The 15,624-nt window shown below is 39.9% G+C and overlaps 1 protein-coding gene across 1 annotated transcript; it reads left to right on the top strand.

Annotated features, from left to right (window-relative positions):
* The first annotated feature begins 1,030 nt into the window (after window positions 1-1,030).
* LOC146684691 (translocating chain-associated membrane protein 1-like 1) lies at window positions 1,031-10,572 on the top strand. Its single transcript, XM_085443751.1, has 11 exons — window positions 1,031-1,429; window positions 2,218-2,278; window positions 3,445-3,563; window positions 4,334-4,450; window positions 4,534-4,592; window positions 5,837-5,921; window positions 6,608-6,678; window positions 7,239-7,343; window positions 7,450-7,593; window positions 7,680-7,840; window positions 7,956-10,572. Exons 1-11 carry the CDS (start codon window positions 1,310-1,312, stop codon window positions 8,027-8,029), a joined length of 1,116 nt encoding a protein of 371 aa, XP_085299877.1. The 5' UTR covers window positions 1,031-1,309; the 3' UTR covers window positions 8,030-10,572.
* The last annotated feature ends 5,052 nt before the right edge of the window (window positions 10,573-15,624 follow it).

Genomic DNA, 15,624 nt, shown 5'->3' with positions numbered 1-15,624 from the left:
TTGAAAAGAGGAATTTATTTAATTTTTTTTAAATAACTGTAATTTAAACAATATTCACAATGTAAATTTACTGGTGTTTACATAAAATAGTGGACACCAAACAATAAGTGCAGTTATAGGACACAATTTAGGTCAGCATATAGGAAATGTGTCTGCTGTATCTGTGACTAGCAGTCATTTGAAGGTGTGCAGAGGTTTTAACTCAGCAGATTGTTTCATATGTTAAAGATGCAAATGCAGAATGAGATGCTTTTTACTTGGGGTTCCACAGCATCACAATAATTCGGATTTCTTTAAATATAATGTTAGGCACATAACAATAAAAAAAATCCCCCTGTGACTCTGAGTTCCAAGCATGATTGAGACAGAGTTGAATGCTTGAAAGAGATTGAATATAATTGATTGTATATGATTACATGATTCAAAAGTAAGTATCCAGCTCCGTTTGAAACTGCATACACATATTGAGAGAGTAGGATGACATGGTATGCATCCCTATTGAAACTCGAAGATGATAGCTTTAACGCTTACTGCAAAACAAAAGTGTACAAAAATCATCACAAACCATAAAGCACACTGTTGCTTCCACTTATGCCCTCAAGAAGTTAGAAATATGCATTTAATCCCTATCCTGCATAATTTGTACCTATTTATTTTGTCAGATAACCCGACAACGTGCCCCACACAATGACTGTGTGAAAGTTTTCTGCAACCATTTGTCAAATTGTCCACAGGAACATATTCTTTGGCCTACTTTGACTTAAAAAAAATCTGGTCACACCCCCTGCTGGCTTCCGGGAGTGTAACTAGTCATCACCAGCTGCTATTTTGGTAGACAGTATAATTTTCAAACACGCCAATCATTTAAAATAACAGTAAGTCTTTAATGCATCACCATACGTGGTGATTTAGCATCTCTCTGCCTGCATTTCCTGAAACCTGGAGCGCGCTTACGTGGGGAACGTGAAGGCACCACGGGCCCGGGTTCTCCTTCTACGTCAATGACACTGGGCGGTTCATGAATGGGGTTTCGAAGTGGGAGGGCCCGTCATCTGACTTCAGCGGGCAGCAGGAATAAAGTGGGTGTTGTGCTGTGGTGTTTGGCTCGGTGCGATGCGTCTTCATGTCTGCTACTAAACACACGAGCAGCGGTTCACTGTGCTTGCGGACTACGGCGGAGGGATCGTCCCAGAGCAGAGCGAGCGAGCATCCGTCTGTTGAGGCCAGCAGCAGTGCAGCAGGGGAAGCTAGCTCCAACCCCGCTTAGACTCAGTGACAGCAGCCCGGAGCCAGGCAGAGTCGGTGAGCCATGGGTTTCCGCAAGAAGAACAAGAGCCCACCGGTGCTGAGCCACGAGTTTGTGATCCAGAATCACGCCGATATGGTGTCGTGCCTGGCCATGATCATCCTCCTTGGCCTGATGTTTGAGGTACAGTGTGACTGGACGAGCTGTTGTACTTAGTCGATTTATGTTAGCTGATGCTAACTCTCGCTAGCTGGGATGACAGCAGCACTCCAGTGACAGGGCGCTAGCGTGTCTTTCTCCTTACCTTCTCATGTGTCTAACTGATTGCCAAAGAAGATGGTAAGGAGGCCCATTGGCACAGCTAACAGGTCATCTTACCACCACTCTAGACTAATGCACTTCCTCTCTCTGGCTTTTGACAACAGGATGGTCAGGAAATATCTGCCTGCGTGCCACACATTTGATTACCAGCCTTTTGATTCGCCACAGCTGACTAGTACCTAGCCATATTTGAAAGGACTAAGATGGATTTCCTTCATCAAACATGTCCACACCCAAACCCTGCTTCCAGACGGGAAATGTCTCTCCACTTTCCAAATCAACTTTTTTTTTAATACTCTGTGTGAATATATTGAATTTTATGATTTATTAATTAAAAACATCTTAGCTGAATTTCCCTGATGCACCTATACTGAGTCATTGTGCCAGTGGTGGTGAAGACCCCTGGGAGCCCCTGCAGGCAGCTCCTGGAGGTCTCTAGACCCCAATTATGAGAATAAGTGGAATTCCACATGCTGTAGCTGCTCTGCAGCACTCACTCCTCACATTTCTTCATTTTTCACTGCTGATAACAAAACTGTGAGCTAGATGCATTGGTGCGATTCAGTTGTGAACCTCTGATTGAGGTAAAGTTTACTGCATTGCATCCCAATGAATTCATCAATAATCAAAGTGTTTTCTTGTCATTACAGGTCACAGCAAAGTTTGCCATCATGTTCATCACAGTTCAGTACAACGTAACTCAAGTTCTTGGTGAGCCTATATTATTCTGTCTGTTATTGCACCCTTTCACTGTTCTGAGGCCTGTGCTACAAAGTGAGTTCAACATACCCAGGATACATTTCTGTTATCTGGGTTAACTCAGCTTAACGCTGGAAGCCAGGCTAAGCAGTCCCACAAAGCTAGTTATCAACTCTCTAAGTTAACCCAGGGTTTCCCCTGCACAGTCACACGTTGGCAGCATCTGACCAATCACAGCTGTTTATAAGTGTTCTGGCAAAAACTTTTATTTATTTACACTCTAAAGAAAGATGAAAATAGAGGTTGAACACAAAATGCACACTGGGGGGGAAAAAAAACAGCAGTGTGTGAGAAGAAAAGCGCTGTAGACTCACATTGTAAAAGTGTGTTATCAGCACTTTGGTCAGTAAAACTAGAAAGCAGCTGCGCTATTAATAAAGTTTGGCCCATTCAAAGCCAGGAAAGAAAGCTGGAATAACGACTGTATAATTTAACACGCGTATCAATATAACAGCTCTGTCATTAAGACAGGTAAGAACCCGATGGATTATAATTGAGTATTTTGTTAAAAATGATGTTTAAAAGAGACTTTTAGTTTTGTTCTTTCAGCTGTGGCCTTGATGGTGTTTAACAGTCTGCGTGTAATGAATACATTTGAATTCTGTTTTTAGATTTTTGCTTAGGCAACGTGCAAATTTGGTATCAGTTCTTTTCCATTTTAGGATCTTATGTTGATGCTTATAGAACAATGAAATTGTTTTACTTTTTTTGACACCAATGAGCAAAAAAAATTACCTCTGAGAGCGGAAACTGATGCGCTTCAGGGAAACACAAAGACTTCAGATGCTGTTAAAAAAACTTTAGACTCTCCTGCTATCTGAGCACATAGGTCAAAGGCGTCTTCCAGGAACAGAGTCAGTACATTCTGGAGAATTCATTAGTCAGTAGGTGGTGATTTCATACCTGTTGATCTCTAAACTGAAACTTGACCTGCTCCATAACAGGTTAGCTTCATAGCTGGTTCACTTCCCGGTAAGAAGTGTTCCACCTGTGTGGTACTGAAAAACCAGGGTTAAGCCTGAAATTACCTGAATAAAATGAAACACTGCTTTGTAGGTTTTAAGTGCTTCACCTTATTTATGTTTTTTCTTGTTTTTCTTTTCTTGTCCTCTTTGCAGATGAGAAAAGCGACCCAGTCAACCTTTACCAGTATGGCCCTAAAGACGTGGCCACTGTGTTTTTTTACCTTCTTATTGCAGTCATCCTTCATGCCTTGATACAAGAATATATTCTCGACGTGAGTACATCGGCTTGATGCCTGACCTTTTTTCTCCCTCTTTTAAAACGGGCTTGTTTTTGATGTCGTAAATAAAACCAGAACTGTGCTTAACAATAACTCGGTCTCCCCTTTAACAGCTTGTGTACATGCCCTTTTAAAGCAAATCACAATGGCGGAAGGAACCCGTGCGTACAGTACTTTACAATGGTCTTTAGAGTTTCATTTCAAAAGGATCAACGTAGCAGAGTCTCCACTGCCACATGTGTCGCCTCCGTTATGTCCCTATTCTTTTTGTTGGTGATCAAATTCCATCCTTCCGTCCTTGCTTGTGGGTTCATTAAAGCACAGTGACTGAAACAACGCTCATGTTTCTCCTGACAGCTTATGGCTTTGATAATCGTTCTCAGCAGGAGAAAAGAATGTTGTTAGATGTATTTTTACCTCAAAATCTCTTTTGGACAACATGTAACAGATATAACAGAAGGGTAAATTTTTCTGGTCCTTTACTCTTAAAGGATAGAATCGCAATTTTCATACCTCTTAAAACAATAGCCCATGATTTTTAAACGGGTTTTAAAATCACAGAGTTTCTCCAGTTCATCCTGACTGTCAGCAGAACCACTCCTAATGCTCTTAAAGTTTATGAAGCAGGGACTTTGTCACCCCACTCTGACTCCTGTCTTTACCAGGTAGAGTTAAAAAGTGTCAGCCCAATTTTGTTTTTTAATTTAACACTTAGGTCTGTGGCATTGTGTTCATTAGGTTGTCTGTTTTTACTTTTATTTCAGAAAATGAACAGGAGGTTGCACCTGTCAAAAACCAAGCACAGCAAGTTCAATGAGTCCGGGCAGCTCGCAGCGTTCTATCTGTTCTCCTTCATCTGGGGCTGCAGCATCCTAACAGCGGTACCAGCATCAGAAACCAAGAGGTGCATTGTCTCAGCCTGCATTAGACCTCATCTCATGCAGTGTCTCTCTTTCTCACGCAGGAGGACTTTGCAACAAATCCTACTTTCTTATGGGAGGGTTACCCACATACTCGCATGGTGTAAGTAGTTATACACTCCTCCACATACTATAGACTCATTATTTAAAGCTGAATGATTAATCTAAAGAAGAACGTACCTTCATGAGATATTTTCATTGAGACTTTTCAGCCTTTTTGTTTTAATAATATGAAAAATTAATCAAGTATTGTACTTGTCTTATTCATCTTCCACAAGGAAGGTGGAGCATGAGGTGGACTGGCTCCACCTAAGAAAGGGTTGAAATGTAGATGAAATCCTAAATGGAAAACATCGCCACGAGTACTGGTTCACCATCAAAAGTGTAAGGTTGCAAATACGAGCGGCCAAATTGAATTTCCTGTACGGTAGCTGGGCTTAGCCTTACAGCTAGGGTGAGGATCTCAGACATCTAGAGGAAGCTTAGAGTCCAACCACTCCTCCTCCTGACATCGAAAGGAGACAGTTGAGGTGGTTCGGGGATCTGGTTAGGATGCCTCCTGAGTGCCCCGTTGTACGTTTTCTGAACATGTTCAACTGGGAGGAAACCAGAACCTGCTCATTATCATTATCTGACTTTCAGTCATATGAAAAGGTTTTTATAGGGCTATATGCAGTCATGGGGAGAAAGTAAGTACACACTATGATCCAGAAGCTTGTAGAAGCACCTTTACCATAAATACTTACAGTAATATGGAGTTTTAACACATGCATTAACGTATAGCTGAATGTTCCAGACCAGCCAACTGTCCAAACATTTCTAGAGGTGTCCACGTTTGTGATAATAAGTTAATTTAAGTTTATTTGATTAGCATTATGTGATTGCTCCTCGCCCTCTTAATTCCTGCAGAAGCAGTAAGGTTATACTTGGTTAACTTTCCTTTCACATGACTGTATCACGTCTGGCTTGGGAACAACTTGGGTTCCCCCAGGAGGAAATGTGAGGAAGACAACATCATCATGCTCAAAATGCTGAATTTAACCTTTTTCTTCAAATGTTTTCCAATCCTGCTACTGAAGTCTTTGCTGTCTGTCTGTGTCCAACTGGTAAAACAGCAATTCACATGTGAGAGAAGCATTGGACTTGCATACATTTTTAAGGGCGTAGTTATAATTGTTCCTAATGGGTATAAAATGTGACAAACTCACAACTTATTACATTTCTCAGTTTTTCAGTCTGAGTTAGGGAATGTGATGTAATGCCTAATTAATTATCTGCGTGCCCTACTGCTGTTGACTCCGTGCTGAAAGGTTTTCTTGTCCTCTACACAACCTGTCCTTTGTTTAGTTTTCAGGTCAAGTTCTTCTACATTTGCCAAATTGCGTATTGGCTCCACGCACTTCCTGAGCTGTACTTTCAAAAAGTACGGAAGGTAAGGATGTCTTTCCCTTTTTTTTTCCCCCTTCTTCCTTTTTTTTTTTTTTTTTTTTTCCCTTCCTAAAACTGATCGAATTCCAATAAAAATACATTTTGGTTTTATGAGTTGGGGATTTTTTAGCTGAGCTGAGTTCCAATAGCAGTTTCAAATTTTGATTTATCAGACCACAAGACAGAGTTTTACATCGCCTCAGGCCCAAAGAATGAAGCAGCATTTCTGAAGCTTTATTTTAATTTGATTCACTGACTGGTTTTTCTGAAATTGTCCTGAGTCATGCAGTGATTTGCACCACAGAGACATGTTTGCTATTAATGCAGTGCTCTTTCAAATCTCTGCGTTCTGTTTTATGTGTTTTATTAAGGGTTACATACTTTAAAGATCACTTGCTTGACAAATTTCTCATTGTCCTTCACAAAGCATATGTTGTAATCCATATATATATATATATATATATATATATATATATATATATATATATATATATATATATATATATATATATATATATATATATATATATATATATATATATATATATATATATATATATATATATATATATATATATATATATATATATATATATATATATATATATATATATAAAAATTACAGAAAACTGTTTGCTTTATGGTTATCTGCTGATGCTAACAAACTCTCATCTGTTTTATTGTTTACAGGAAGACATCCCGCGCCAGCTTTATTACATTTGCCTTTATGTTGTCCACATCACCGGTGCCTATGTCTTAAAGTGAGTGCAATAACAGTTTTATCCCGAGGAAGAAATATAGAAGAAGCATGCATGTTACTCACAAAGGTCAACCAGTTAATTATCAGTTAGTTCTTTATTTGCGGTTGCACTCGAGTGCATAACAGTAAAATTAGTACATTATTATCCAATAAAGAACATTAACTTCCTATCTTACAGTGATCCACTGCTCTGTGTCACATAGTTTTTTAAGTTCTTTGAGTTACGTACTGTGCATAGTTGTTCAGTTATCAACCTTTACACTCAGCCATAGTATTTTCTCTGATCATTTTTACACTTTTATTCTTCACCCCTGCAAAGGGGATTGCAGTCACAAGGTTTAATATTTTAAAGAGATCTTTTAAACTGCAGTCTTTTCACTTTGTTCATCTCCTTCAAAACTATTGATCCAAAAATAAAGTAATATGAGGAACTGATGAAAAAGGCATGTTCTTATAGAAAGCTATGTAGGTGCTATCTGTAGGTGACTTTTTTTTTTTTTTTAATCATACCCTCATTACTGTCATTGCTCTGCTGCCCTTCTCTGTGTCCTGCCCATACAGCCTTCACCGACTGGGCCTCGTGTTGCTGGTCCCTCACTACCTGGTGGAGCTTCTGTTCCATGCTTCACGCCTCTTCTACTTCAGTGATGAGAACAAGCAAAAAGGGTATGGCTTCTGTGCTGAATTTAGGATTTACTACTTTGTGGGTGGTAACGACCTAATGCCTATTTTTTTTTTTTTTTTTTTTTTTTTTTTTTTTTTTTCTTTGCAGTTTTACTCTGTGGGCGCTACTTTTTGTCATCGCCCGCCTCCTCACCCTCACACTCTCGGTTCTGACATTCGGTTTTGGCCTGCCCCGAACAGAAAACCAGGGCTTTTCCCTAGCTGAAGGCAACTTCAATGTGCTCACCATAAGGTAGGCCCAGCTGGGATCTGAAGCGTATTGCACCTAGCCAAAATACAGACGGCAATAAACTTAAATTAACAACATCTGCCCCTCAGGATGACTTGTCTGGCAGCTATCTGCCTGACACAGGCCTGGATGATGTGGAAATTCATTAATTTCCAGTTGAAGAAGTGGCGAGAGCACAGCCAGAACCAAGCCTCAAAGAAGAAGGCGGCCAGCCCAAAGAGCAAGCCTCACAAAAGGGAACTCACAAGGGGTGAGTGTGCACTCTTTATTGTTGGGATTCTTTACTGCTCTGTGATGGTCGCTGATGAATATGCCAGTGTGAAATCAAATTGACCGGGACTCTTTCACTTACTTCGTCTTGTTAGGTGGAGCTGCCAATGGAGTTGTCAAATCTGAAGATAAAACCTCACCACGGGCAAGGAAAGCTAAAGCCTCATAGAGCTTCACAGAGGAGGAGGAGAATGAGTGAGGGAGTTCTGACAATGTGACACTTTGTCTTTACACAGCTTAAAATTATGTGTACTACTCCCCAAAACAAATGTTTAAGCACGCTAGGAAACCTTACATGACTGTCCCTTTTGGGGGGCTGAGACTCCTTTCCAACAAAGTTCAGTGTTACTGTCTGCTAGAAGTGTTTATTATTCATTTGGGTTTGCCGGAGATGTTGACAGGGCAGTTGTGGTTTTGATGCTTTAACAGGATGGATTTAGCTAATCAAGTGTCCTTTTGTGTAACACTAAGATCGCTTGTCGGGTACTTTAAACTGAGTTGCTCTTTGGTAATTTGACACCGAATCAAGTTAACGTCACAGTACCTTAAAAAGCCACCCACTTCAGGGCAACTTAATATAAAGTATTAGCGTACACATCAGCTGTACAGGGTGTCAGTTAGAGTTTGGGCCGTTATTCCGTTTGGGGGGGAAAAACACAGGCTATGGCTCGTGTTCCAAAATGTAAAGCCTTTCTTGCTCTACGAGAGAGAGTCTTTCATAATCTGCCGTTGTCAGGAAAAATCTCTTAAATTATTCACTCCAAAGGAATGTTTGTGCTATTTCCATATTTAGCGTAGCTGCAGTGAGAAAGGTGAAACTTGTACTTAACTCCTTGCCATCATTTAACAGCACCTGCCATTGAAATCCAACACGTTGCAGGATTGAGGCACTGTTATATTTTAGACTGCTTTTATCACTACCCTGGTGATCGGCCTGTTGAGCCCTTTTCAGACATGGGTGATGTAACCTCGCTGGCTTCATCGGTCTGTTTAAGTGATGGCGTTCTGTCGTTCAAACAGGGGTCACTTTTCTGTTGGCGTTTCTCACGGTACGATGGATTGGGAATATGGAAAAATGCAACACAGAGCATTGTTATAATCCTAATCTTATTGCAGATTACAAATGGATTTGGTGAGCTAAAATGTCACCTGTATTCATGTTTTATTCATATTCATGCTGTTGGGATGTTTTTGGGCTGCAGCAGCTCACAAACATGTCTATGTCCCTATGCGATTACATTTAGACTGGTGTTTGAAGTGTGATGGGTAAATGTTATTGGCTTGACTTTTACAGAAATGTCACCAGGAAGCCAACATGGTCCAACATGTCTGAAATGGGCTTTTACAGCTGTTCTTCCAGGTGAACTGACTTACCAAGAGGAAGCTGCACTGTAACCTGTGATGCCGCCACCGTATGCATTCAGTTAAATCTTTACAATGGCATGACTGGAAGTTAGAAGGGGAAAAAGAACAACAATTTGAGGCTGCACTTATGTCTTTTTATATGGTAATGTATGCATGACGGTTTAAGGCTAAAGACTTTAATGGCTAGTTCTTACCTGTGCTGTTAAGTTTGCATTTCTCTCTCACTCTCACACACACAACACACACACACACACAAGCATTCAGTGGCCTTTTTACAACTGCTGCAAGAGGTTTGAGTTATTTATTTTTGTCATAAGCTACAGATACTTATTATTTTATATGCTTTGAAAAGCTATAACCAGCAAACACTGCGGTACATAGCAAAACTGCATTTAGTTAATCCAAACAATACAATCTTTCTTCAAGTGTCCTTATAATGTTGGTGGTTTATATCACTGCTTGTGTTCTGTTGTGTTTGCCTTTCTCTCTTTACTTTTGTTTGTTTGTGTTCTTGGGCATCAGGGGACAAGCGTTTCACCACTTACACCATAAGTTGCATCCGAGAGCAATGGGAGGCATGTTTGTGAGTTTGTATGCTTGTGCACTTACTCGTGTGCGTGCAATATTGTTTTGCCTACTGTGTATGTTTGTGAATTAACAGGGCCTGAATGATGTTGATGCTGATGATGGTCTCAGAGCATGAAATTTGACAATCTGTTCATTGATTCCTGCCCTTTGGTTGTATTTTCACAGTAATATCCTGTTCTTTGATTCTCTTTGGGTCTTTCTCGGTTCCCGGCACCCTTCTGTGTGCGAAAACACCGAGCTGTGGGTTAGGTGTATGTTCTGTAGGCTTTCGGTTACTAAATGCTTATGTGTTTAACGTCTCCGCCTCTCAGATGTTCTATCCTGTGTGAGAGAGATTCTCTGATTGCCAAATGCGGCACATTTTTTTGTCCTCCTTTCTTCACCTTTTCAGTGATCCTGACATTGCTACGGAGCACATGTATTGTATTGCCGGTCAAACTCTTTCCTCTTATGGACCAAGTCCTGCTCTACTACTCAACCACTGTGCATGCGAAGCTCTGTACAGAAAAGACTGTCTGCACACAGCTGGAGTCTGGAGTCTTAGTCTAGAGCAGGGAGGAGGTGAAGATGCCATTCATTTCGCACTCCCTTTAGCACTCCTTAGTGGGACTTGGGCTGTCTTTTAAAGCCTGTAGTCTGTGTATAGCAGTGTCAAAGGAGGGAAGGAAGAGCGGAGGACTTATGTACCAGCCTGTTATTAAACTGTCTCAGATGTAAAAGATACAAAAAAAAAACTGACTTAACCCTACACTGTACTAATGTATGTATCAGATTTTTAAGCTATTTTTATAGAGGGGAAACTGTTGAAATTCACTGTTCAGTACACACGTAAATATTTGATTTGCATCTATGTTATGAATTGTTTTTGTTTGTTTTTATATACTAAAGAACTGTTTGCTGAACTGTTAGTGTGGGTATACATAGTGATAGGAGTGTAAATTTTACTTAGCCTAATGGTTTATATAACTTCATGGCCTTACTAGAGCAAAGTGAACTCGGTTGTATAACACTACGCTGCAGAAATGCATTGCAGCTTTCACAACATGCATATTTAACACTGTCATAATGTCATCCACACGTTAGGATTTTTTTCTTTTCTCCATTTTGTTTGTGTCATTCTGACAGGTAAGAGGCCTGTTTTTAAAGCTAGCAGTGCAGAGTGAAAGCATCTGTGGCCTTTTCTTGCTCATCAGATGTCTCACTGTGCAACAATCAGGCCCTGAATCATGAGCCACACCGCAGTTGAAGGCTCCTTCGCTTTGAGACATAATAGCTTGTATAATCCCACGGAAATAAGCTGCTTTTTTTTTTTTTTTTTTTTTTTTTTTTTTTTTTTTTTGCATCATTGTGCAAAAAATGAATTATGGACCATAACACTGCTCACTTAAGGCTGTTTCTGCATTGATTCTGTTTGGTGAATTATAAATTGGACTTAAAAATCAGTGCATTTTGCCATTGTTGAAAATCAAGACTACAATGTAAAGCTGTATGAATAGCCTCTAGGTGGCAACCATCATTAATGCATTTGGACATGAAATCGCTTTTAAGAGGGGAAAAAGAAAGAAAGAAAACGGGGGAAAAAACCTACAAAGAAAAGCCACACGATGTTTATTGTATTTTACTCATTTTGCATTGTCCTTATTTGTTTTTCTTTTGCTGCTTATTTATAGATGTTGCAATTTTTTTTTTTCTTTTAAAATATGTTATCAGCTTTGATGGTATATATTTATGCAAATTCTTGTGAGTTCTGATCATTTTTCTTGCCACTTTTTTTTAATTTTTTTTTTAAATTTCATGTTTTCAATAAAGCTCCTGTTAAAAAAAACAAACAACTTTTTTTTGACATCCCGCCTGCAGGTTAAATAGTAGACCTGTCTCCATGGAAACCTTATGAAAAAGACATGCAAACTATACTGCCGTTTTAAAGTGCCCTATAAATTATGAGCGCTACAGATAATTATCCTTATCAGAGGTGAAACAGCAAAGGAAAATGTCCTTCATAGAGCAATGATAGTGCACTTTCATTATCTCACCTCCTGCTCATTACATCTTTCCACCTATTGCACTTAAGGATATATTTGTGGGCCTGTTTAAAATTAAACCTTTTTAATTCACACTATCCGTTGGGGACGGTGTCAGCAGATATGAGGAAATATTGACCAAATCGTACTCCTTGGCTAATTACCACAAGGGGGCAATGCTGAGCTTTTAGCCCGAGGGACAGGAACGGTCTGCTGGGATGTGGCTGCACACAGACCTGCATTAATAAATCACCAGTAAGAATAAGAAGGACAGACACAGGCTTCTCACACAATATGTACTACAAACCATTTAAGTCAGACTTTGATGGAATCAAACCGCAGATCGCACATTTGTTTATCCAAACAGCTCATGTTTTGCATGTCCACCACTACACGGTCAATTAATATTTACATCCATGGTTGGTAAAGAATGAGCATGACACGGGAAAGAGACACCTGCAGCTCACTGCTAATGTGTTGTGTTGTGTCAGACTAATGGGTTTTCTCTGGACAATCAGACAGCATGATGGATCAGTGGGAACCAGAGAGGTAGTGCTGGAGCTCTGCAGGGTCAGCACAAGGACAGGAGTTCACTCACATGCTCTCCATCATGCACATACGCACACTGATGGCTGTATCTCCAGCACAAATACATGACCTGAACTTTCTGAGGTTGTGCTTTAAAAGCAGACTTGCAGAAAGAGTCCAGCTGTAAGGTCCAGCTAAGACGAGGAATAAAAATCACTATCCCCCTCTTTTTTTTATTTCCTTCCCTTCACCCAATGAGGTTAAATCTGTCACTGAATCGTCAGTATTATGTGTAATTTCCATATAAATTAGCTTCATTAAAATGGGAGTACTTTCTTATTTAACGAAGCTCATTTGAAATTCTGTATTTAATAAGACATGTAATCCCAGACTTGCAGACTAATTGCCAACAATTAGCAGGACAGGAGCATGTGTGTGTGTGTGTGTGCACGTGTGTGTGTGGGGTAATCTCTTGCAAGCATTGTGTTCCTTCAGTGTTATTTTCATTGATTGTCTAAAATGAGCAAAATTGGGCAGCAGCTGCTCTACCAGTTCGGTTTTGCTCGGTGGAGATCTAAGAAACTCATGACCTCATTGTTACTTGTGGGTGAGGTGAGTAAACGAGCATATGTAGACCGATGAAGGACAGAATGTAGATGGGGTGGAAACATCTGGAGGGATCTGAGAGGTAGGAATGTAAAGCAAATGGGAGCAGAGACAGAACTGTAAGGGGGAAAGAGATCAGTGCTATGATTTTCAGTACAGTGGCCATTCGAGGGACCAAATACAAGTTTGAGAATTGTCCTAGATTTTCCAGATGAGCCGAGGAAAAGTGAAACAAACAGTTTATTTCTAATAAGCTTGAAAGTCAGTCACCTTTATTCCTCAGCACAGCCAGAACTGTCTTTGCCAAGCTTGCTTGTAATTTCTTTAAGTTGTCTTCAGGAACAGTTCTCCAGGCTTCTTGAAGGACATTAAATGTTGACTGCCTTTTGTTCCCTATTTGTCAGCACGATCTCAGACTGCATCAGTAATGTTGAGGTCTGAGCTCTGGGAAGGCCAATCCATGATTGATCATGTTCCATTGTGTTTTTCTATCTAGGTGTGCTTTTGCTGCATTGACAGTATGTTTGGGATCTATTGTCCTAACTATTGCCACTAATTTTCAGTCCAGTTCTTGTGTATTTTGGCATCAGCCTCCTTATTTCCCTTCCTTAAAAATGGCTTCTTGACAGCTGCCCTTCCACTGAGCCCATTTCTGATGGGGCACAGATGGATAAACTAAAAGGCCTGAAGCATCTCTCTGGTCCTGTGTGAGGTCTTTGCTGTGTTTTTCCCCAACCTATCATGGAAATTACTTTCAGATACTTTTCATCTGCTATAGATAGTTTTTTCTGTGCCTGCTATCTTTTCTTTTATCCTGAGTTTATTCAGTTTTTCCAATATTTTATGGACACACTGCACACCATGCTGAAATATGTCAAGCTTTCAGCCAATGCCTCTTTGGGAATCAAATGATTGCAGCAAGAATGCTATTTTATTTGTCTCAAACTGTGTTGTCTTTATTGTTTTTGTAGGTCTAACTAAAGAAATGGGAACAAAAAAAAAATAGCCCATCCATACATCCATTTTCTACTGCTTATCCAGATTTAGAGAAGCACTTTCTTCACCCTGGCCACTTCTTCCAGCTCTTCCAGGTGGGCGCTGATTCGTTTACAATTCACCCAAGACATGTAATCTCTCCAGCAAGTCCTTGGTCTGTCTTGGGGCCTCCTAGGACATCCCCAAAATACCTCACCTGGGAGGAGTCCAGGAGACATCCTTGTCAGATGCCCGAAACACCTCAACTGGCTGTGTTCAAAAAAAGCAGCCTATGTCCAAAGGAAAACTTTGAAAGACCTTCAGAAAGTCCAGAAAAATATTCCTCAAGCCTGCAAAATTAGAATAAAGTGTAACTCTTTGAAGGCAAAAGATGAAGAAATGAACGGTGGCTCAAGATTTTGCACAGTACTGTTTATTTTCATGCAAAGACTCTTTGTCCAACATGAGCAGCTATTAAGTGTATGTTTGTGTATTTTATGTGTGACAGTGTCTGTTGTTGCTTTAATCAGGCGAGTCTGTTTAGAAGAAATAATGATTTAGTGAAAGCCTTCTTAATGTGAAATTGAAATGCAGAAAGCCAAACAAAACCACAAAAACATTAAAGAGCTATAAGTCTAAACATTACTGCTTGTGTAGAGAAGTTCATTAATGGCAAAAATGAGGGAAAGGGAGTGGAAGAAATTACTTGTACATGGAAATCAGTTATCAAGTGAAGATCTGAAGAAGCACCAGTGCAAAAAGTTTCAGTGGGCAGTGGATTGGTAGTATTTTTTTCTTTCTATTTTTTAATAAATTAAGTAAGTTTTATTGTTACTTTTTTGTTTGTTTTTTGTAAATCTAAGGATCTTTTTCTGTGAGAAAGTAGCTTCTGCTTTCAGTGACCTAACATTCTAAATATATATTGTAAGTTGCATGACTACAAGTTAAAAACAAGTGATAACCACAGAGATATTTCTCCTGCATCACGAGTTTCGGCCCCTTAGTAGCAGTGATCTTACAAGACCTTCCAACAATTCATAATAGTAAAATGAAAATAGGAGAAAATATAATAAAAGGACAGAAGTAGAAGAGTGGGAAGCTGCAATAATGTCCCCCAGGAGCCAGAGGCAGAGAGGGATAGATCCAGGAGATCAGGGCCATCAGAGCAAACCAAACATGACATATCAGCACAAACACCTCATATCAACTGTCAAGCACAGTGGTGGACGGGTAATAATTTGGGTTTGTTTTGCAGACACTGGATTGGATACTTGGCTTGGCTGAAATTGGGTCATGCAACAGGACAATGATCCCAAACAGCAGCAGCAAATCTCCATCAGAATGGCTGAGAAAGAAAGAAAAGTGCTGCAATGATCCAAAGTCCAGATCTCAACCTGAATGAAGTGCCACAGCAGAATCAACAAACAACTGCCAACCTCAATGAACTGAAACAACGTCATAACGAAAAATGGGCCAAAATTCCTCCACAATGATGTGACAGACTAATGAGGTCATACAGAAAATGATTGCTTCAAGTTCTTGCTGTTAAAGGTGGTTCTACAAGCTACTGAATCATGGGGTGTTAGTTTTTTAGACACTGCTTTTCCATTTTGTTTTTTCTTAAATAAATAATGAGACAGTGTAACACACACACTTTTCTCTGTATGTATTATTGTAGGGT

This window comes from Copadichromis virginalis, linkage group LG20, assembly GCF_057382275.1.
Source record: "Copadichromis virginalis isolate Kocher_CV1m ecotype Utaka linkage group LG20, C_Virginalis_male_GT1.1, whole genome shotgun sequence".
In the NCBI taxonomy this organism is placed as follows: Eukaryota; Metazoa; Chordata; class Actinopteri; order Cichliformes; family Cichlidae; genus Copadichromis; species Copadichromis virginalis.
Note: the sequence above shows the minus strand (reverse complement) of the source record. Positions and strands in the feature narration are given on the sequence as shown.

Excerpts from the sequence above, each read along its gene's own strand:
- LOC146684691 (XM_085443751.1), top strand. The coding sequence starts at position 1,310 with ATGGGTTTCCGCAAGAAGAACAAGAGCCCACCGGTGCTGAGCCACGAG. Across the intron at positions 6,679-7,238 it reads ACCGGTGCCTATGTCTTAAA|CCTTCACCGACTGGGCCTCG; the intron begins GTGAGTGCAATA and ends CTGCCCATACAG. Across the intron at positions 7,344-7,449 it reads GATGAGAACAAGCAAAAAGG|TTTTACTCTGTGGGCGCTAC; the intron begins GTATGGCTTCTG and ends TTTTCTTTGCAG.